Below are 23,095 nucleotides of genomic sequence, written 5' to 3'. Positions count from 1 at the left end.
TCTCTTGGATTTCACGTCATAGCATCTATACCCGGACTGAGCATATCCAAGAAAGACACAAATGGTTGCCTTGGGGACAATTTTTATCTTAACTGCGCAGGAATATGAACAAAACACGTGCATCCAAACACTCGCGCCTACCTATAGGTGCAGGTGCTGCCCCAGTAAGAAGTTCGTGAGGTTAAGCTGCAGCTTATTCCCTCTCTCTTCCCCCCAAAAAAAAGGGAGAGAGATGTCCCGTCCCTTCTTTATGCACATCCATATACATAGCCAGACACAAAGGTGTACAATCCGGTCAAAATCTTCAGTTCTTGTTGTTCATTCACTGTAGGTTCTCTTACTTGCTCTAGTGGCTGGCAAAGGCCAACCGAGAGGGGAGAACGAATGGCTCCGGAATCGACTGGTTCCGAGCGGACTCGTGGAGCTGCTGCTTGGATTATCGTAGAATAAGAGGAGCCGTCTTAGGAAATGACTTAAGTTAAAAGACAGATGCCGCCGCTGCGAGGCGAGGGAGTCACTTGTCTGGTCTTGCGGTGCACTCACTCCCGTTACGAGAATGAAATGAGGCCCCAGCTCGACTCGCGACCAAGACTCCAACCAACTCGCACCAATAGCGGCATGGAGCGGCCGGAGATTGATTGAAAAGGCAGCCCCCCCGCCTACCTACTCGTGCTCGTAGCTCGATCGGAGGTCAAGAGTGTGGTCTGGCGGAAAAACAGAAGTCGTCCGTATCAAGTGATACGTGAATTGCTCAGTAGTGCTTCGCCACTACCGTAGCTGGCGGAAATAGCTTAATGGTAGAGCATAGCCTTGCCAAGGCTGAGGTTGAGGGTTCAAGTCCCTCCTTCCGCTCCTGGCTTCGTCGTTTAGTGTTAACGAGTGGAGTGCATAAGCCCCTTTAGAGAGAGGGGCGAGCAGCAAGCAGCCCCTTGGTTAGGGTTCCAAACCTATCAACCTAAGTTGAAGAAAGGGGCAAGCCAAAACCTACTCCTAACAAGTTGCTGGCTTTTCAGCCGTTGCGCGCTAGCGCGCTTCTGTTTTTCAGCAGGCTTCTTCAAATATCCCAAGTAGGGGTCTTCCCTAGTTGTAGCTAGCTAGCGCGCTAGCTTTTTCCCTGACTAGTAAGGGGGCTGCTAGTTGTAGCGCGCAGTGTACTAGTGAATAGGAAAAGCGGATTGATAAACCGACGGATGGAGGTTGAGGATAGAACATGTTCGGTGCCTCGCCCTTGTCTCCTTCGCCGGAGACTGAAAATGATGGGAATCCTATCGATAAAGAAGAGGTATAGGCATCGCCTCTCGATCCAATCCGTCTTCCCAGGCCTCCCCAACACACTCTTGATACGAAAGAAACCTCCCGCCATAGAGAAGAGATCTAAAGTCTGGGTCCCCTCGATCACCCTTCCCTTGAACCTGAACTGGTCGAGAGAAATGAACCCGCACCACATTTTAGTTCCTTCGAACCGAAACCCCCAACTAGAGATGGAATTCCAGAACCTAAACAACTCAGTTGAGAGCTCCATGACTGGTTCAAGGGAAGGTCCACCAAGTTTTGATAGGCCAGAGGGGTGGGCTCATTCGACTAATCAGTGATCCCTGGGCCTACCTAACACAGAGATGTCCCGGAAATAGGGGATTGGTTGATCGGAAAGCTCAGGCAGGAGTAGGACATTCCATACAAATCTGTCTGATCCGCTAGCTGGTGGTCCTCTCAAATCCCATTTTTTCATCGACAGGTAGGGTGAATTCGTTGGTTCCAACTTCTGGTTGTAAAGCGGAAGAAGAGGGGGCACGGCCCCACCAGCAGCCCGCGTTTTCGACCCGAAAGGAATTGAAAATGAAACAAGAATCTGTATTCACTATCTATGGAGTGGAGTGACTATCCAACATCTCCTCTTCCCCCCCCCCCCTTTTTTTGCCTTTATTTTCCTTTCTCGCCGGCAAGAGAATCCATTTCTTTTCTTGTATTGTTTATTATTATGATTGATCTCTAGTTCAAGGGCACTCTTCCTAATCCGAGTTTGAGATGGAATAAGACCCAGACGTAGAGTCCCGTCGGCCGGGAAGGTCCTTTTTCTATTGATTTTTTACTCCCTTCTCTTACCTTTCCTTTCAATCGCGGGTTCTTCTCTTTCCCCACGAGGGAAAGCCCTTTCCAGATGGAGTAGTGCATCTCTGTCTTGAAAGCCCGCCCTACAGATAGGAGTTCCTATCTCTACTGCCTATCCAACCCGAAGACTCAACTTCGTGGTGGAGTGCTTCGAGTAGGATCCGATCCCATCCCAGCAGTCAAACTCCTTCCTGACCCGGCTCACCTGCCTCTGAAGCTGGAATGCCTTTATTTATAGAGGAGGCTACCCGGAGAATCGAAAAGCTTGAAGTGGGATGTGGAATGTGATTGGTGATGTATGGTGGTTATGAAATCGATTCGGGATCATCTCGCATCTAGATCTGTATTTGCATCTAGCTCTGCTGTTGAGGCGGGAGGGAAGAAGAGATGGGCTTTGTTTCATTGAAAAATCAATGCCTCTCTATGACCGACACTAGTTTTAGTGCGGCGTCTTGAACTCCAGGACCGCACTCTGAATGTCGGCCTCAAGTTCCTCGGCTAGGCAACTACGTTTCCTTCTTCTCTTCCTTCTCGCCCAACTTCCAACAAAGTCTTTTTTTTTGCCTTCGGCTATTACCGGCTGGCAACGCTTGGCCCAAGATTGAATTTGTTTGAAAACAACCAAGGATGGCGTTCATTTCCACTAGTTCTTGAAAGCTATCAATCCCCGCTTCTCCCATCTTTCAACTCCCTCTCGCATCGGTTCTGCATCAGATGATGAGCCCATGCGAAAACTTTCTCTTTTTTTGGCGCCCGATAGGTAGGCTAAACGATTGAGTCGAAAGCCTACTAACGCATAAAGGTTCCGATTCGAGCGAGAGCCCGAACGGGGGAGGCGAGAACATCTTGATCGAAAGCTCTACTGTTCTGAATAGTGAGAAAGACTTTTCAAAATTCGATCAAACCGATCGAGAATCTCATCATCTGTTAGGTGCGCCAACCGACCGACCGAGTTAGTTGGGCTGGGCGTCCATGTCACAGAACCTTTCTCTAGACAAGAATCCCATTATTGATCGAATGGGGGCGGATCCAATTCATTGGCAAATGAAAAATCTACCGTTTTAACACTCAGAAAAAAAACCTAGAAAAGAAAAGAGGAAGAGTCACTAAGACAAGAGCTAGGTAAGCAAGCAAGAAAGAGAGGCTAGAAAAGGCGAGGCAAGGGGCTCTCCATCTCTAGGAAGATTGTGTCCAGGATCTGGTAATCTAAGCCTTGCTTCTTCTGGTCGGCTCGTATTAGCCTGTGCTTTCAACCAGGTAGTCATTCCCCCCGTTCCTTTAGTCTTTTCAACGGTACTTGAATCTTAAGTCGCGGTCATGTCTCGCCCCCCAGTATAGTGACCGGTGACATCTTTCCCCCGAATTTCATCAGTTCCAGGCTCAAGCGCCTGCTCATCCATCTTCATTCCAAAGGCGAACATTTCCATTGAGTGACTGTAACTGCTATGGTTTACAGTCAAGAGTTCTTAACCAACCCTTTCTCGCCGAGCTTTAACAAGCTTGTTGAGAGAATAGGGAGTAGGGGGGACCTTCGCTTCATTAGAAATTTGACCCGGACCTTCTTTCTTCTCCTGCGGAGCCCTGAGAAAGTCACCGGCGGCAGGTTAGTACAGTTCTCCTGCTGCTGATTTGGCCCTTCGCTAATTCAGGAGCTTCTTCTTTAGTCTAGGATTCTAAATAATAATCAAATCAAAAGAAGCGGCTGGGCGAGAACAAGAAGCGGTCGTCGTCCGGCGGCCGGGAGCTCTACTAAGCGAAGAACCGCTTGCTGCCTTTTCTTCGCGAATAACATGTGCAGGTAGCCTAGGAGAAGAGAAGCAAGCTATCCTCGCCTACCTCCCATCTAGATCTATAGGCGGCTGGTAAGCATGGTAACTGTATTGGCGGCCGGCGCTCCGCGTTCTATCTAGGTTCCGCTCTTACGTACGCCCCACCTCACAGAGAAGAAGGGGAACCTCTTCAATAGAAGAACCCGTCTGAGTGGGAGGGGAAACAATCATTCATTCATCGGATACGTCTTCTTCCGTGATCCATTTCATGTCAACTCTAATTAGTTATAAAAAGGCCTATTTTACAAAGGGAACGTCCTTTCCCGGTAACCTTCGTCACCGTCGGTTCCCGCAACCAAGCCTTTCTTTTTTATTATGTCTTTCTTTCAGAAGGGCTTGCGGTTCATTACACCAAAGGCTTTCAGTGAACTATTGAAGCTATCGAGAGAGTACCAAATGCTGACGGTGACGAAGGTTACCGACTTTCGGTGGACGCGGAGCCAACGAGTTCAGTCGAAGAGCGTAGCGAGTCTAAGGTTACAGAAGCGTTCGCCAACTTTGATAGGTATAGCATTGCAAGCAAATAGAGCAGAGAGCTTACCCTTTGTTTCTATTAGAGTCGCGAGCTTGTTGTAGTCGGTCCTAAAGGGAGAACCTTGCTGCAACCTTGCTATATCCCCGCGTTCTTGCACGGCTCGTTCTTCGAGCCCTGCTTCTCCCTTCCCCCTCTCCCCGTTCTACCGTCCAAACCAGGCCGTATGGAGTATAGCCAAGTGGTAAGGCATCGGTTTTTGGTACCGGCATGCAAAGGTTCGAATCCTTTTACTCCAGATTATGAACACCCGATCGGATCTGTCAAGAACGAGCTGACGACTACAGGGGAAGCGGCTGACTGCAGTCCCTGAGCCCAGCTTGTAGCAAGCCAAAAGTTTGACTTGAACCTACTTTGCTAAGAGAAGAGAGAGAAGGGAAAGACAGACGGCAGAAAGCAATCCTTCCAACCAGCCAACCCGCGGAGTTGAACACAACACTGACTTCGGCCAGGTTCAACTATCAAGCTCCTGGCCCTTGCTTAACTCCTTGTTCCGTAAACCGGTCGCTGATTGATCTGATCGGACCCCGGACACGCGAGAGCCCAGCCCGGGAGGAAGCAAAGCCGGACCATGAAAGGAAAGGTAGGTTCAGCACCCGTCAGCCAGCATGCATCCCCCATCAGGGAGGAAAGAGAGGCGAGGCCAAGATTTGAAATGATCCCGGCGACTATCTACCTGAAGAAGTTGCCGATAGCTACATCGCGAGTCTCTTCCCTTCGAAAGCACAGCACGAATACCGCCATTCTAAAAAAAAAGTAGAAGAAGAGATGGCTATCTATGAGAGGGCCGTAAAGGACTACTCTCTTAAGCCAACTTTCGGGAGGCCAGTTCAGGCTCTCTTTAGAATGTCTACTAATATTACTTTCGAATGCAATCCATTCGTATTTCATTCTTTTTTTCTTGCCAACACTTTGCTTTTCTTTGCAATACAGAACCGAAGACGAAGGCGAAGGAAGCTCCCGCGGACCCCAAGGAGTTGGAGAAAGAAAAAGCAGCCGAGCAAATTACTGAAGTTGGTTCTGAGTCGGCTGGTGATCCAGAAAGGTTGCTGAACAGAGTGTCGAAGGAAGACAGCCTACCGAATGTGTTCCGGAGTCCGCGGGTAAAGAAGTTGAAGAGAGGGCTCAGTCGCAGCCGAACCGACTGAGATCACAGGGAGCGATCCCCACAGCCGCTAAAGGGAGCTGGAGCTGGGTTTTTTTCGAGGTTCTTTTTTCCCTACTTCTGCTGCCAAAGCTTTACTAGATAGGGGGGGCCAGTCGGGCGAGAGAGAGAAAGTCCTCTTTCTCACTCGACTTGCGCGAGTCACTGCCACTCCGTGCGCCATAAACACCACTCCAAATTTATACCGCATTCATCTTTCAGCAAAGTTGCATTGTGTTTTTTTGCATTTGTATTGGGGAACGTAAAGAGATTTAGTAGGTGATAAGTATAACCATAAATGCAATGGAGCAAGTTTCAATTGAGTTAATGATCAGTGGCTTGCTTGCCGCCCTTAAACAAAGGCACATCACTGAGACTGCTAAAAACTGATACAAGCAAAGTTCATCAGTACCTATGGGCCGAAGCGTTTAATAAAGCAGTGCATATTAATTATTGATTGCCATTGTCGACTATTGCTGGTGACTTCCCTCATCAAAAGCTTTTTCAAGATATTCCAGACTATTCCTATTTCAAAGCCTTTTTTGATGTCTCTGTTTTCCTCATATTGATGCTTTACAAAGAAAGAAGAAAGAAGTTTTCTCAAAAGAAAATCGTTGGAGTATATCTTTGTTGGATATAGTGAATAAAATAAACATAAAGGGCAGTTTTTGACCGGTTTGATGAAAGTCGATTTATCTCTTCTATTCTAGTCTAGGATTTGGGGATTCGGCTAACATTTTGGGGGAGAATCTTGAGCAGCAGCAGCTGAAAGCCATTCATGAATTTCAGCCGTTACAGCAGTCCATGTCCTCCACACCTCAGCCCCAACAACAACCAACATAGGGGGCTCTACAGCGGTCCTCCGCGTCTCAGCAACAGCAGCATTCATCTTCGGATTTTCAGCAGCCCATTCTCAGACTTACAGCCTCTACGAGTTGCAAGTGAATGCTGGTATCTAATCAATTGTCTGAAGCTCCTGAGTCTCCGGGCCCCTTATCTCCTTCTCAAAATCTCAGAAGATCCGCACTCCTATTGATCGATTTATTCCTGTGGTTCCTACTCTCTTGACTTGAGCACAAGTCTTTCATAAATCTCAAAAATCATGGAACCGGACTCAACTATATTACGATAAAGCCAAATCTTATAAGAATTGGAAACGAGCTATGTGATAAAATTATGGATGCTATTAAAAAAAAGGAGACCTGGGATCTTGTCTTTCCACCACCTGACAAAAACATTGTTGGGTCAAGGTGGGCTTACAAGATCAAATACAAGTAAGATGGTTTTTTATATAGAGGTAGATACAAACGGCTTGTAGCAAAGGGCTTTTCTCACCAGTAAGAAAACTCGCCTGCTTGCTCAAGGCTATGAAAAAGAGTAAGGTCTCTATTATGCCGAGACGTCACGTTCAGTCCAGTTGCTCAAAATGGTACCATTCGCACCTGCAACCATTCAGCACTGGCCCGACTCTCATTCCAGTTAGACGTCAAGAACGCTTTCCTTCACGGAGATCTCAAAGAAGAGGTCGAGGCCAACCTCCCGGTTATGAAAAGACTCTATTCATCCAGACTTTTTTTGGTTGCTTTCAAAGGCTCTCTATGGACTCAACTCAAACAGGCTTTGAAAAATTCAGCACAGCACTACTAACATTAGATAGTAGTTCAGCTGGATCACACCTTATTTGTTTGTCAAGCGCTTCAGCCATCCTTGCCATTGATAATAATAATAAATAAATTATATGACAAATCATAATATTACCGGCAATGATTCTGCTGCTATTCATCAAACGAAGCAACATCTTGGCAAGCAGTTTCATATGAAAGATCTTGGTCCTTTAACCGGGATTGACGTTTTTCGGTCTCCGGGTATGTATCTAACTCAGCAGAAATACGCCATGGATCTTCTAAGCCGCCATGGAATGCTTCACAGGTTGCTCTGTGTGACTCCAGCTTAATGCCAAGCTGTATTCTCATGATGGTGAGCTGCTATCAGATCCATCGGCCTATAGGAGTATGTATGGTATGGTGGGTGGTCCCCAGTACTTAACTCTGACTCGCCCAGAGATTTCGTTTGCTGTTGGACTTGTAGACAAGTTTATGCAGTCTCCTCGGGTCCCTCATTTAGTAGCTGCTAAACGTATTTGGAGATATCTAAAAGCTGGACTCTTCTGGAAACCTTGCCATTACTGCCTACCCCTACCTCTGAAAGCTGAAGTAAGGTATTAATGCTGGTGATGTTACAGATCGTCGCTCCACTACTGGCTTTTGCCTTTTCTTCGTTGACTCTCAACTATCTTGGAAGAGCAAGAAAGAGATAGTGGTTGCTCGCTCTAGTGCAGAAGCCGAGTACAGGGCTCTTGCTGATACTACATCAGAGATTATTTTGTTGCGATGCTTACTTAAAGATATGGGACTCACTCTTTCTGGGCCTACTATTCTCTTTTGTGACAACAAGAGTGCTATCCAAGCACACAATGATGTCTTTCATGAGTGAACGAAACATATCGAAATAGCCTTACTCACTTAGGGCACTTCGTTCGCCATCACTTTATAAATAAAGGATTCCATGCCAACCATTTCCTCAGAGCTTCAGATCGCGGATCTTCTTACGAAGTCCCACACCACTGTGCGATTCCGATACTTAGTATCCAAACTCCAGATGTTATCCCTTGAGGCATCTTGAGTTTGAGGGGGGGGGGGGGAGTGGTGTTAAGCATATGGATTCATATTGATTATTTATTAAGTAAGTGGGTCTTGCTGTATATAGCACTTTCCTTTTTTTGATGCTTTTTTACATATATAGAAAGGGCTTTAAACCTTCAGTGAAATACATAGATTTTCACCCATTTTCAAATGAAACGAAACTATTATATATATATTACAATGAATAATGTACAGTAAGGAATCGAGGAATTTACTAAAACTACATTTGACTGACTATACTCTTTTTGTCCCCCGCTGGGTGAGCCTAAAAAAAAACTATAAAGGAAAGGATGATACACGTCTTGGAGTAAAGGACAGAGCACAAAAAGCTTTTTTTCTGGAGATGGAGAGAAAAAGTAAGCGGAGTGCTTTCTCTCTTCCCTCCCGCTATCCCCATTAGTTGATATAAGGTTCACGTAGCCAGATCATTCAGATTGAAGGCGGGATATGGGTGGAATCGAGAGGGAAGAAAGAGTCCGGTTTCAGAGGCTTGATCAACTTTGGTTTCATGGATCATCAACAAATCCCTAAATGCTTCTTTATACTGTCGCCGCGGAAAAGGTTCAGGTAGGGAGAACTCTTAGATTCTCAAGTTTTAGATAGTATTTATGAAATTCCATCTCAACCTATGTTGTGCCCCCCTTCCTCCAAAAGCATTCCGGCATCTGTTATTCCTGGTTGGTCTCACCCTGTGAAGCAAAGTCGGACAAGGGGAAGACATGGAATTGATAGGGAACCGTAGCCAAGTGGCTAAGGCATGAGTCTGCAAAACTTCTATTCGTCGGTTCGAATCCGACCGGTTCCTACAGCGCCATTCCACCCATCATTTTTTTTACATGCTTAGTGGATAGAACGGGAGCCCCCGGATTAAAGGTTCAAAGCTGAGAATTCTTGGAGTGAGACTTTCTTTTTGAAAATTCCAGTTTCATTCATATATACCTAGAATATCTGCGCTGGCGGGTCCCCACCCCTTTTGCACACCTATAAGCTCTCCCCCCAATCTTTTTTTTAAGGTTGAGTTTCCATTCCGAAGTATACGTATACGGATCAACTGCTCCCGGCTCGGAGAGGTTCATGTTTGATCTCAACGCCCTTACGAGGTAGTGGGGTCCGATGGAGGAAAGCAGAGGTAGAGGAAGGGCCACGCGAACAAAGTTGGACCCAGCCGAAAAAGGGAATGGAATACTCTAAGATGCTTCATAGCTCCTTCCCTGCCCCTTTCTAAAACCTTTATAACACTAGAATAACAGGGAAACTCGAAGAGCTTTCTTCGCTTAGTAAGGTTGCTTGAGCACATTAATAATATCACATCGATCAAGGTTTTCCTTTAGTTTGATTGCAGCTAGTGGTTTAAAAATATTCCTTATTATAAGCGTTCGCGCAAAGTCTTCCTTGGTTCTCCTCTCCCCTATAGCTTTTCTTTGAGATGAGCTTCCGGCTTTGAGCAAAGCCGGGAGCAGATACAGGATCAGAGAAAGACCTCCTTGCTTTTCGAATAGCCGGCTTTGGCGATTGCACTTTCTCCATCCCAATCAGGCTTGCGGAAAGACTAGTTGAAGAAGACGAGACGAGAGAAAGAAACAAGTCCCGCTTCGCTTTAAAGGATAGGGGGAAGATCAAAACTATCTTTAGCGATTCGTAGGTGCCTTATTTTATTTGATCTAGTAAGGGGAGCTAGAGCTAGAGTAAGATTCCCAAGCACTACCCTCAGTTGCAGCCCCAGGTCCATATAAAGAAAGCAGTCAATCTACCAGCAGCAGAGGCTGCAGATACATGTCCACCTGTTTATCTACTACCATAAGCGGGAGCAGTCGCGGGTATCGAGTGTTGTGAGGTCTTTCATTTGCGCGTTAAGGGCAGTTTCTGTTATAGCACTAGGAATCGGTGCCGTTAGTCTAAGCGAAAACATAAGGGCTTTATAATCCATTCCGTACGCAAGGAATCCGATCCGAACTTTCATTATAGCCTTTGCTTGAACCGAAGAGAGCGATGCGAACAGTTCAGGAGGTCGCAGATAAAAGCCTTAGTTCAGTGCCGGGTTTCATAAGTACTCTCGGTCAATCATGAAATTATCCAGACAGGATGGGATGTAGGCACGTTTATTGGAGCAGTTGGGAAGAACACCGGCCGATTTCTTCTTTTTTCAATCGTTAGAATTAGAAAAAGGAGCTTGGTCAGCCATGTTCCCTACGTACCCTCTCGTTATTCCCATGATTCCCCGTTGCACTTATTCTCCGCAACCGTCGGTTCAGATCTATCTCGGGTACGGTCACTGCATTCCAATCGTTGTATCTCCAATCTCTACCTCGGTTGGTGCACCCATGGTTCTTAAGGTTGTTGATGCCAAGAAAGATAAAGATAAGAATATTCTTTCTTCTCTAGTTTTGAGGGGTACTGCTTACTACAGATTCGAGTGAAATGGCTGGTGGTAATGATGCGTGGTAAGGTCGCTGCTAACGAATGGTGGGTACGTAGAGAATGCTAGGGATTCGAGCTCTATTTCCCTCTCGGTACAACGATCTTCCTCTAACACTTTTCCCATTCCTATTTCCTTTGTTCCGCCGACTACATTGATTGGGTATCGCTGGGCCTGCCTACGCACCAAGTATACCGATTATCTCATAAAGCCATTGAATTGCCCTTGGTTGTCCTACCCATTAGTTAGATATATATCTGATTCCCACCTTGTTCGATTGCTCTCTCTCGAAGGGAGCGCTAGACCTCATTTTCGTGGATTTGCCTGGGGTGGGCTCACCTACGACCACTCTTCGACTATTGAAGTTCAGACTTTCTCCGTCCCGGGTGGGCTCACTTTTCTGCCTTTTCCTCCCACGATTGTTGGATTAGTTCAAGCAACCTATCAACCTAAGTTGTTGAAAGGGGCTGCTAGTTGTAGCGCGCTAGCGCCCCTATAGAGTAAGACTCTTCTTCTGCGAGACTCCATCCAAATCCGCAACTCGTTGGTTGGTGTTCAATTCTTTTTATTAAGACTATGCCTTCAATTCCATTCTTCGTCTTCCTAGTAGCAGTATTCTTGCTCCACCCAACATGCATTTTAGAGTGCCGTGCCGGGGCGATAGGCGCGCCGCAGTCACGCATTCGAGCAAGAGCCTTATTTTCCTTTGCAAGGTAATCAAAAACTAAAGAATGGATTAAAGTGATAGAGTGTTATCAGGAGACGCTAGGCGTCGGAATTGAAAAGAAAATAAATAAGGGCTTTTTTTTTCGTCAGCAGATTTCGCTCCTCAAGTTCTTGTTTGATCTGCCGCTGTTAGAACACCACAATATTCGTCCTTTTGGGGTTAATGCTCTCAATGGTGAATCGATCATTCGATATTTTTTTTTTTTTACTTCTTTTTTTACTTCTGTGAGGGCGGAATGGAAGAAAAGTAATGAAACCTGCGATGGCTACTGAATAACCTCCTTTTACTTTCTTAATAATAAAGCCTTTGACCTTTGTATTTGTTCGCCAAATCTTGTTCAGTTCCATCCAAGCTCGGTTTTGTCTGAATCTTCGTGGAAGAAGAAGAAGCGGTTCACCAGCCACTACATCCAGGGATCTCACCTTATCATTAAACCTGGCGGCTGCTCGCTTTTTGATCAGTGATTCACCGGCCACTAGATCGATGAAGAATCTCTCCAAAATCCGCTTTTTGATCAGTGATTCACCAGCCACTACATCCAGGGATCCCACCTTATTCTCAAACCTGGTAGCTCGGTTGATTGGCACTCCTGTGAGCTCATCTTGCATACAAATTCTGGGGGTCCCAGGTCCTGCATCCACCAAGAACATTTCTTCCCTTAAGCGTAAAACTTCAGATTGTAAGGCGTTTCCACTACATAAAAAAAAACTTGAATTTGATCTTGGAAATGATCGACTCAAATAGATGCTCATCAGTTGCTTTTTTTATCCTCCTCTTCCTGTTCTATTAATCAAATCAGAAGCATCCCTGCCTAAAGAAACCTACGCAGTCCTTCGTCGCTAAGTCGTTGTGTGGCTGCTCTTTTTTCTCTTTCATTTTTTGTATTTCTCTCTAATCTCTATAATACGAGATTTCTCATCCCTTCCATAACTAACTCCACATGATCTTCGGAGTGAATCTCGGTTGACAACTGTTGACCAATGCATGTGTCCCTCACGTGATCATCTCCTACCCTCTGCTGCTTGACCGGAGAAGCCTTCAACCAGTCTCCATAGAGCATTCGATCTTTCTGGTCAACATTCTCCTCTTCATGCAGCTGGTTTCACTCGAATCTTTTTCAGTTAGAAGGTTTTCTACTCCTTTGTCCTTTGACTCTCAACTCAATGCATCACAGACTGACGAGTCTAAGACAAGTTAGAAGAGCTAATAGAACTTGGCTTACTTCTTACTGAATGCCGTACAACACTGAGAGTTCTCCCGGTCCCGAGAGAACTCGGGATGTTAGCGATTAGTCAGTCCGGGTCCAGCTAGTCTTGCACTTCACTTTCAGATCGGTCCTTCAAACAAAGGCTTAGTAAGCACAGATTCCCTAGAAAGAAAGATATACTTTTTATTACCCATCAATAGAATGCTTAGCTAAGACTGATTTTTTCACCGCATCTTCTCGTTCATTACATTAGGTTAGGAGGTTCGGAGATCTAATCAAGCACGCGAAATGCGACATTGACTCAATAAAGTCAATAAAAGAAAAAGCCAAACCTTAGAGTTCGCTGCCGGTACAGTGCCTATTCCTTATGACTTCTAGGCCTCTTCTAGGCTTTCTGCCTCTAAGCAAACTGAACCCACGGAACTCCCTTTGCTTTGTCTCGGGATCTACTCAATCAATGAGAACCACAGCGAAATGCTTCTGGCATGCCAAAGCAAGGTAAGCGATCGATTCTATCGATTCTCTTTCCCAAAGTAAAATGCTACTGTACTGAGCCAAAGCTTCATGCCCTTCTTGAATTGCAATCATTGAGTTCAGATTCAGAGCTGACTGAATGGCTTCATCTTAATGAATAGAAGAATTCCCTCTTAGGGTTGGTTAAGGGGGAACTTCTGCCAATTCCATGACTTGACTGACTTCAGACTGGAATGAACCATCCAATGAATCTTTCGGCCTAAGTCTAAGTAAGGTCTAACTTGCTTTCTTCCGGGATTCTCTTATATAACCAACCAAGCCAAGGGAAGGGGTAGCCCAGCTATTCGAGTCGAGCTATAGAGAAAGGCCCAATTAGACCAAGGATCAGATAGGCAACTGAGTTTCAGTTTCAGAATGGGATAGGATAAAATCTCACTAGAACGAGGTTCAGTTCAAATCGGGTGGAAGAGAGCGGTTTAGTGGCTTTGGGGAGTCCATTGCATCAAGAGTATAGAGATGGATTGGGCCCAAGGACCCTTTTAGCAAACCAGGAATATAGTGAACAAAGAGGTATCTAAGTTGCTCCTTTCTTCAGGCTTGGCGAAGGTGTCCGATCTACTAGCTCTCCTCCAACCAATCCGGAGACTACAAGACCTTCACCTCAATCTCCACCGGTTCCCACTGAAAGCAGAGCATTACCTAAGGTAGATCATTTATCCCTCCTTACTCCTTCCAGTTTGCCATAAACCTTCTTGGCTAACTGTTGACATCATCTGCAATCTCAGATGTCAACAAGGTGTGCTTTCCCCAAGTTTGTCAGGATCCCCCACATCTGTTCAGTCCTCCTCGAGTGTACATTCAATGTCCAAAAGCTTGCGGGCCAAGCTCTCAGACAGGGTGTTGTCTCGAGGACCTCCCTCGGGCATTGAATCTCTGGCCTTAGCCTGCCTACCAGTCTTGATCTCTTGCAAAAACAAAGGGAAGCACCCTGAGAGCAAGAAGTTCGATCAATTCTGCCAAAGCCTCTCACTCTCAGTCTACTGCTTCTGAAAAGACTTCTAACTGCGAGAGTGCCTTAGATCAAGAGCATGAACAGCTCAGCTCGGTTCTCAAAGATTGAAGAAGAAAGAGAGCAGCTAGCAGTTGAAATTCGGTACTTACAAGCCAAAGATGCAGAGTTCCTCAAACAACAGGATTCACTGGTAGCTGAATTAAAAAAGGCTAACGAAGGGATATCCAGAAAGCTTGCAGAACTGGAAGAACGAAGCCCCGAAACTCGACTTTTAATGCCCACGGATTGCTGGAAGTAGGCACCCGAAGATGCCAAAGAAGCTAGCCACTATCATTGTATATATAATATTATAATTAGAGCCTAAATGCAGCGGGGCCGCAGAAAGAGCATTTCTCTTTGTCTATTCAATAGACCCCTGGTTGGGTTGGAGTTGAGACTACCACACAACTAATATACCATTAGCACTCCACGAGTAGATTAGTTGAGTAATTAGACTGAGACTCTCTTTGATATCAATCACTAAACTCAAGAAAATCTCAAAAATCATAAAAGAAGAAAGCTGGTAGCGCAGGTTGGATCCTAGCCTAGATTCCAGCTGTCCCTGTTGAATGATCGAGTAGCTTCGACTACACCTTTCATCGAGATGAAGTTGGTGTTCAGTGTACCCAACGAAAGGTACAATACAAGAATTTCAAGGAACTGTCTTTCTTCAGCACGAAGTTAGTTGATCGAGAAAGCAAGGACCCATATAGAGCAAGGCCATGAGTAGATCGAAAAGGTCTCGCGAAGCCGGTAATCCTTTGTCCAAGATCCTCTCGGACTGTTGAAGAAGCATAAACCTTAGCCGTTCAAACGTACCTTTATGCCCACATCCCTACCCAAATAGTAACCAAATCCTTCTTTGCTCTTTCTTTCATGGAAATGAAATTGGCTTTTTTCTTCAATGACTCTTTCCTCTTTTCTTCTACCAGGAGTCTTCTTCGCTGGTTGAGGCGGTTCGACTAGTCAGGTTAGTCTTTATGATATCTTTGGTCTTTTTCCCAAGCTTTCCGTTGGTCAACAACCAACCATATCCGTCTTCCTGGGATAGGTTGAAGAAGTCTCTCTTTTTTTTTTGGGGGGGGGAGCAGAGCAGTCAAAAAAGAAACCACAAAAAAATGATTCTTCTAGAAAGCGTATTCCTCACAATGGCTCCTTGTGATGCAGCGGAACCATGGCAATTAGGATCTCAAGACGCAGCAACACCTATGATGCAAGGAATAATAGACTTACATCATGATATCTTTTTCTTCCTTATTCTGATTTTGGTTTTCGTATCACGGATCTTGGTTCGCGCTTTATGGCATTTCCAGTATAAAAAAAATCCAATCCCGCAAAGGATTGTTCATGGAACTATTATCGAGATTCTTCGGACCATATCTCCTAGTATCATCCCGATGTTCATTGCTATACCCTCATTTGCTCTGTTATACTCAATGGACGAGTTAGTTTTAGATCCCGCCATTACTATCAAAGCTATTGGACATCAATGGTATCGGACTTATGAGTATTCAGACTATAACAGTTCCGATGAGCAGTCACTCACTTTTGACAGTTATACGATTCCAGAAGATGATCTAGAATTGGGTCAATCACGTTTATTAGAAGTGGACAATAGAGTGGTTGTACCAGCAAAAACTCATCTACGTATTATTGTAACACCTGCTGATGTACCTCATAGTTGGGCTGTACCTTCCTCAGGTGTCAAATGTGATGCTGTACCTGGTCGTTTAAATCAGATCTCTATTTCGGTACAACGAGAAGGAGTTTACTATGGTCAGTGCAGTGAGATTTGTGGAACTAATCATGCCTTTACGCGTGCGCCCGGAAACATAGGCCGACTGCTGAGCCCACTCTGGCTCAGCCGCACCACCCCCGGTGCGAGCCACCCGAGAAGAGCAAGCTAAACCAGCGAGCGGCTGGAGCTGTAGGGAGCCGAGGAGCAAGGCAGTAGAGTTGATAGAAGAAGGGGCCAGGCTCCCGGTGGAGCAGAGGAGAGGGTTAGGATAACGAACTTGAAACGCGGAGCCCGAGCGGCCGGCGAGCGAGTGGTTAGTGGCCAATAGCGCCCTAGTTGATGGCATTCCTCTCTGCGGCTGGCACTCGAGGAACCACGGGGCACTCCATACAGAGCAAGCAAGTCTTAGGGATGAGACGCCCGCGCAAGGACCTCAATTCTCATTAGGAGGTCGAACCAAGGACCTATGGAAGTCGGGGCTACCCCGTCCCCATGGGCAACGCAACAGTGTCCTGAGGGAGGAGTTTAGAGGCCTTATAGTAGCACGGACTTCTTTTTCTTTCTAGGTCATGCGAAGGGGGCCAGTCCAAGATCGTACTGTTCCTCTACAAAAACAACAGACGCTCTCAACGGCTAGGCGCCACTCTCTTTCTGAGTTATTCCAGCTTCTTCATGATTTCGTGCCGCGGTGAACAAACAAAACCAAAAAAAAGAGGGCCGTCTCAGCGGAAGGAGAAGGACCTGCTACGGCAGAGACTACTGACCCTCTTCTTGTTCCTAGCCGTCTGTTACGAGTCTGGGAAGCCTGGAATCCTCAATATGAGGGATCCCTCAAAATAGAGAAGGGCGGGCAGGGCTTCCGCAAGAGCCTCCCCCCTCTTCCCGGTCAAGATAGATGGGAAGGAGCCCTATCAAGTCAAGTCAAGTCAAGTCAAGTAAAGGCCAACACCAGTCTCTATATTGTTGTACGTAGACCTTTGTTTCAGGTCTTGTCAGAGCCTTCCTCCTGCTAATCCGGCCATTTCCAAACCTTAGCTCGGCTAAATAGGCTCAATGATCTCTTTCTTCGATAGGCCGGTCCGGCGCTCCGCGTAGAACTATTCGTACATGTTCCGACTCGCCGGTCATTATGGATCTAGTGGCATGGCGAGGCAAGGGGGCATTGGAAAGACTAGACCATACTAAAGTAAAGAGGCATTCTGGAAGCGACTAGTCGCTTCTGGCGAAGCTTCTAGAAGGCCGACCACTACATAGAGAGATCCATATACCAGTCATGAGCGATAGCGAAGCCTAGAGAGGCGCAGGGCAGGATCGAAGAGCTTAGTGTGAAAGGCTCCGAAAAGGAGCAGAGAAGGGGTTGTGCGCCCTCCGCCCCATCAACCTAATAATAATGAAGGGCTTTGATGCCAGCAAGCATCCTTGTAGTTGTTGGGGAGTAGGGTTCCAAACCTTTTTTTTAGTATTTTTCTAATAGAATAATAAGGTAAGGCTATGAAGCCCTTCCTTCAACTGCTTTTGGCTTGCCCCTTGTATAGGTTGGAGCTATGAAGCTTACCAACAACTTAGAGAAAGGGGAAAGGGCTTTTTCAGCTTGCTGCTCGCTTTCTCGCTTCCGAGAGGCGAAGGGAGCCTGACTTACGGTTTCCAAGCCTGGCGCGAAGCGAAGGGATTGGATTTCACCTATGATCAGATCAGTGGGCAACCATAGTTTCATTTTTTCGTGGTGTTGTTGACGTTGTTGAAAGCGAATTTGGAAGTAGGCCTCGCTTTTCGGAGCTGCTCCCAGCTCACACTATGGTGGAAGAGGTGCCGTGAAGATCTAGGAGTGTGAGCAGTACGAGCTGAAAGGCTCCCATACTGTTTGGAGGGCAGGGGGCATAGATGCCAAACAAACCTGACCCCTATCTATCGTCGTAGAAGCTGTTCCTAGGAAAGATTATGGTTCTCGGGTATCCAATCAATTAATGCCCCAAACCGGGGAAGCTTAAGCGGAAATGAAAGAGTAGGGTGAGGGGGAGGGGGGAAGCAACTAAATGGAAGGCTTCGCTCGCTCGCTCTAACGCTCGTTTAGTAGACAGCGAGTGGAGTGCATAAGCCCCTTTAGAGAGAGGGGGGAGTACTACACGAGCTCGTAAGTCAAGTACAGAACGAGCCTTGTCTACGAAGCAGAGCGACCTCGTCTTGCTTGCTTCTGGCGAAGCTTCTAGCACTAGATAATAGGCATTATGGTAGGAATACTACAACTTAGGCCGACCACTACATAGGAGCGATAGCGAAGCCAAGCCGTATAAAGGCGAGCAGCCCTTATAGCAGCAATAGCAAACGGCCTACTTATAGCCCTTTTTTAGGCACCTGAGCGTCTTGCAGTGTTAACGCGCTGCTGACGGTTTAGGTGTGACTAGACGCGCGGTAGGAGGCAGAAATGTATTCCTGCTCTTTCGTCGACTGTTATGTAACCCCTCACATGTTGGTAGTCTTCCAAGATGCCTGACGATAACAAGGATATCCTAAAGGGCTTGTTATATTTCTGGAGCCTTAGCACCAATACTTTCATCCTCCGCTGCGGACAAATGTCATTCTCGCTTCTCGACGTGGCTGTCATCACTGGTCCCGGCCCCCGTCGGCTCGACATTTTTGCAAAGACCGAACCTTAGTCAAGAGGGCAATGAAAAGAGGAGAACGAGGACAGCTGATTACCGCTAAAAGTCAGACTACGAGTACACATTGTATGATTGAAAACTGCCGCTGCGTACTACCCGGTGCTTGCAGGTCTGACTGGTGCCCTCTCTCCTACAGCTGCTTCAATCAATGTGTTGTCTGACTACGAGTCTTCTTAGCCCGCAGCTGACTACAACTTTAAAGACCGAAGAGGAAATGACTACAACAACTGTAAACATTCCCTCCCCGCTCTTACTTTGATCGACTTGCCCACACAGCGTCTTTTTTGAGAGAAGAGGTCAAGGGGCTAAGTGACTCTCGAAAGTCGTCTTTTGTATCGCGTCAAGAGAAATGACATAGAGTTGATCATTGCTTGAAGAGTTTCATTGTCGAATTGATCTCGGAATTGGATCCCAATAGTCGCTGCTGCCCAAAGGCGCTTTATGAAAGCCGGTCCACCGCTGTGAAAGTACGATTGATTCCGTCGATCGAACGAAAACCGCTTCTTGCTTTTTTTTGCCTCTCTGGCTTGACTACTCTGCTTGCTTAACACAAGTGTGAGTTAACCTTCACGGACCACTTCACTACCCAGCAAGCTCCGGCTCGAAGGCAAGAAGCAAGGGATCTTGCAACTTGCGCGAAAGCCGTTGCGCGTTAGCGCTAACCTTTGATTGCAGGGCCTTTAGGCTTTACTAAAAATATAGATATAAAGGGCTTTTTTATCGTTTGAGACCATAGTTGGCTTTCTTCAATCGGCAAAGAAGAGATGGATCGGAAGTCTGATAGGGCTTGTTGAGATAGGGAAGGGACTCCAGCGGTAAGAAAGAGTCACTCAGTGAATCGGTGGATCACACACTTGTTGGAGACAGGGGCAGGTCTGACTATTTATAAAGTATACAAGTGTTGAAAGAGTGAAGTCTGGGGGCAAGGGGAAAGGTGAGGAATGGGATCTCCAAACCCGCCCTACTAAAGAAGTTCGCAAGCAAGGGACATGCCGAAGACCCACCTTTCCAACTAAGTCCAACGCGAGGACCCTTGTTTTGACGATGCGTTCCGTCGTCAACAAGCGATGGCTGACAAGGCCCTTTTCCCTAAATATCTTGGGAAGCGAAGAGGACAGGTTTTAAACTCCTTCGGTAAGATTCTCCCGAAGGTAGGCATTTACCCAAGGCACTGATATTCTGAGTCTCTCAAAACTACGTGTTTTAGGGAGTTGAACGTCTTATTCTTATGAGTGGCCCATGTGAATAGTTGCCAGGAGCAAGGATTCCGGAAAGTTCAATTCAATATTGCAAGTGCAAGTCGACGTTCCTGATATAAAAGTGCAGTTCAATCGTCGAAAGTGATATCTCTTTTAGTCCGGTCTTCTTTTCTCTTTTGAGTCAGGTTCTTAAGACAGGACAGGAAATCGGGTTTTCTGAATATCTCTCTTCCGACCTATTAAGTTAAGTAAAGGTTGTTGGTTCGAGATCGAAACTGGACCTTATAGAGACTAGACTGATAGGTTTAGTAGGTGCGCCTGTCTTTGAGAAGAGCTCTTCCTAAGTAGGAAATTTATTATAGAAAGCTCGCGGTTGCACCTTGTCTAGGAGGTGAGGCTTTCCTACCATGAGGGATGGCTGCGTTCCTTGAAAAAAACCAAGTCAAGTCAGCCATAGTGGACAGGAGAAGCTGCTCACTTTGCTTTCCGAACTCTAACTACCAAAGCGCAGCGTGAAACCAGTTGATTACATTCGATGTAGTGGTCCGATTGCCTAGTGGAATCCCTTAGGCACTTGATTCTAGCGTACGCTCGGCTCCTCTACCAATCACCACAGCGCGAGATGCGAAAGAGTGACCCATCTCTCTAGATCAACTGGCGGAGCAGCTCCCTATGCTCTTTCAACCTCGGTTAATGTCCTAGTTTCTTTCCCTTCTCCTAAGTCTGAGTTGAGAGTCTCAGAGCCTCTACTCTAGGCTCACTCCACCCCCCTGCCTTGTCTTATTTCAATGCTTTGAAAGCCAGGGCAGTGGACGGGCTTAGAAGGCTTCTCAAAATCCCACGAAGCTGAAGTACCCGGTTGAAGGGAAGGAAGGGCTGCATAGCATTAGCTTCAATTGAACAAGCTCAACCTTGAAAAAAGAAAGGCGGTAGGCCGAAGAACCGTTGAACGCTTCAACTTGGCCACTGAAGAAGCCGAAGGACAATGACACTAGCTAACCAACTGAAAGAGATGCCAGAGATGAATTACTTCCAAAGGGAAAGGAGGATAAATTACTCTTCAAATTACGTCCCTCTTTAGGAATAAAGAAAATCAAAAGTACTCCTTCCCCGCCACAAGAGTTCCACAGGCACCATTGGATCTGGAAAGAAATTACATGGTCGAGGCGCTACAGCAGCTTGGAATTGACGTCAGGCCCTTAATGAGGCCTACGTCTAGGAAAGCATACCCTGATTGGATCGACCGAGTTCATCAGTTTCCAAAGGGCTATAAGGTGCCTGACTTTGTTCTCTTTTCCGGTGAGGAGAAGAAGTCGACTATTGAGCATATAGCTCGGTTCTCGGTCCAGTGCGGGGAAGCTGGGTCCAAGGACTATCTCAAGTTGAGGCTCTTTGCCAACTCTCTTACTAAATCGGCCTTCCCCTGGTATATGAACCTCCCTCCAAACTCTATTAACAGTTGGTACGATCTGGAAAGCTAGTTCCATGAGCAATTCTATAGGACAGAACCAGACATTACAGTGGCCTATTTGGCAAGAGTTACTCAGCTCCAAGGCGAGTCGGTCGAAAAGTACATCGCGAGGTTTAGGAAGCTGAGGACTAGATGTCAGACCTCCTTGACCGAAAAGGAGTGTGTTAGTTTAGCTCTGAACTTCAATATGAGGGAGAAGTTTGAAAGGCAAGAATTCACCGATCTGTTCCACCTGGCCACTAGAACCACTAGTGTTGAGCGGTTGCTGAAGGAAAATAAAGAGAGAGTGGGTTACTCGCCAGACTACCGGTGCCGGAGAGTTGACAAGATGCCTGACTTCGACGGAGTTGAACCAACCATTATCTAGAGGAGGTGCGGAGAGAACTGACCGATAGGAAGAGGTTCGAAAAGAGTCTGAGACAGGGGGCTTTGCTACTCGACCGGGGGTTTCAAACTAAACTGATTGACAACCAAGGGATGAGGGGTTTCCCACCTCAACAGGAAGAGAATGAGGTAGCTCACCATCTAGTGAAGTTGATTTCCTTGTCTTTGATGATGGAGATTTTCTTTCACAGCTTCACTACGCTAACCGGAATGATTGGCCTAAGCCACTTCGTCTCTTCCCCTGGTAGTCTCGTCCCTATCCAAAAGGTCTTATCCCCGCTACCTTCTTATCGAGTAGAAGTACAGGGATGATTCAATCGATTCCTAACACCTTGAAGGGAGAAAGCCCGGGGAACTGGACTGCTTGCTACCAAGCGATCCTGTATAGTGTGTAAGAATCGGTGTATGATCAGTTGTTTGTAGATAGCAGAACTGAGGACTACCTGGCGATGGAGGTACTGCCCGGTAGATCAGTGGACGCTAATCGACTGCCACGAGAATTTCCGTCAAGAAGTCCCCTAATATACAAGGAGAGATCTTTCCATTAGTTGCTTCGATCAGTTGGATAGGTTTTTAGCCTTGCCCTGACTAAGCTACGCCTCATCCCGCTTTCGATCAACTAGTACCTAAGAGCTATCCAAGCACCTAGAGACAATCCGTACCGGTTCATCCTGACTCCGGTCTTTTTTGTCTCTTGGATACTTTACAAGCAATCGGGACACATATTCGAAGTTAGCTTTTCTCGCCCAGGAGGTTTTAAGAGCATTGGGGCAACTTGATCTTTTTTGGTACGACTCCGCAATTTCCTTAGATTCCTACTTGTTGATCTCCTGCCAGTTTTTCCCTGATCTAGGGCGCAGGGAAGGACCTGCGCCTAGCTAAGGCAGGGGCTGGGCTTACTCACTTTCTTTTTATTCAGATCGATCATTTTGCTGCTCAATCGTCAGCGGATCCCTATTGCGGTCAGTCTCACTACCTCTTTATTTCATTTTTGAAGGTTAATCGTCGATCGAGTGAAGGCTTTATTGCTTCTCCGGTGGGGATCTCTCCTTCTTCATTTCTCAAGGCTGGGAACGAAAAAAGAAAAGTAGTTGGGAAGTAAAAAGCCCGGCTATCTACTAAGAGCTACTAGGAGCTAACTAGCTATCTTGGTAATGCTCTAAACCGTAGACTTACAACAGCCCTTCTCGTTTCAAAGCAGTCGAGCGTTCTGGAGATGGATTCAAACCTTCGATCATCAAAAAAAACTCCTCCCCAATAAAGAGAAAGAAATCCGTATGAATAGAAGTCGAGTGGTCATTATGGAGCAACAAGGCGAGAAAGGGGATAGACGAACAAAGAAGCCCGAGAAAGGACCCGAACGAACCTTGCCTTTTCCGAACTGCCCTTCCCTTGCCGTGCAACTGCAGCAGAGAAGGGCTTATTCTCATCCGGTTGGAGCCAATCCTACTC

At 46.4% G+C, this 23,095-nt stretch overlaps 2 protein-coding genes and 2 non-coding genes across 4 annotated transcripts; 3 read left to right on the top strand and 1 right to left on the bottom strand.

The window, feature by feature from the left end:
• Window positions 1-780: 780 nt before the first annotated feature.
• On the top strand, window positions 781-852 carry TRNAG-GCC. Its single transcript has one exon. It is a non-coding gene; the product is annotated as a tRNA-Gly (tRNA).
• A 6,774-nt stretch (window positions 853-7,626) lies between these two features.
• On the top strand, window positions 7,627-8,107 carry LOC116190030 (uncharacterized mitochondrial protein AtMg00810-like). The gene is made up of 2 exons (XM_031519710.1): window positions 7,627-7,750; window positions 7,857-8,107. Exons 1-2 carry the CDS (start codon window positions 7,627-7,629, stop codon window positions 8,105-8,107), a joined length of 375 nt encoding a protein of 124 aa, XP_031375570.1.
• Window positions 8,108-9,048: 941 nt separating this feature from the next.
• TRNAC-GCA lies at window positions 9,049-9,121 on the top strand. The gene has a single exon. It is a non-coding gene; the product is annotated as a tRNA-Cys (tRNA).
• Window positions 9,122-11,533: 2,412 nt separating this feature from the next.
• On the bottom strand, window positions 11,534-12,768 carry LOC116190026 (ribosomal protein S1, mitochondrial-like). The gene has a single exon (XM_031519705.1). The coding sequence runs from the start codon at window positions 12,209-12,211 to the stop codon at window positions 11,588-11,590; it is 624 nt and encodes a 207-aa protein (XP_031375565.1). The 5' UTR covers window positions 12,212-12,768; the 3' UTR covers window positions 11,534-11,587.
• Window positions 12,769-23,095: the final 10,327 nt, after the last annotated feature.

This window comes from Punica granatum, unplaced genomic scaffold (genome assembly GCF_007655135.1).
Source record: "Punica granatum isolate Tunisia-2019 unplaced genomic scaffold, ASM765513v2 Contig00107, whole genome shotgun sequence".
In the NCBI taxonomy this organism is placed as follows: domain Eukaryota; kingdom Viridiplantae; phylum Streptophyta; class Magnoliopsida; order Myrtales; family Lythraceae; genus Punica; species Punica granatum.
Note: the sequence above shows the minus strand (reverse complement) of the source record. Positions and strands in the feature narration are given on the sequence as shown.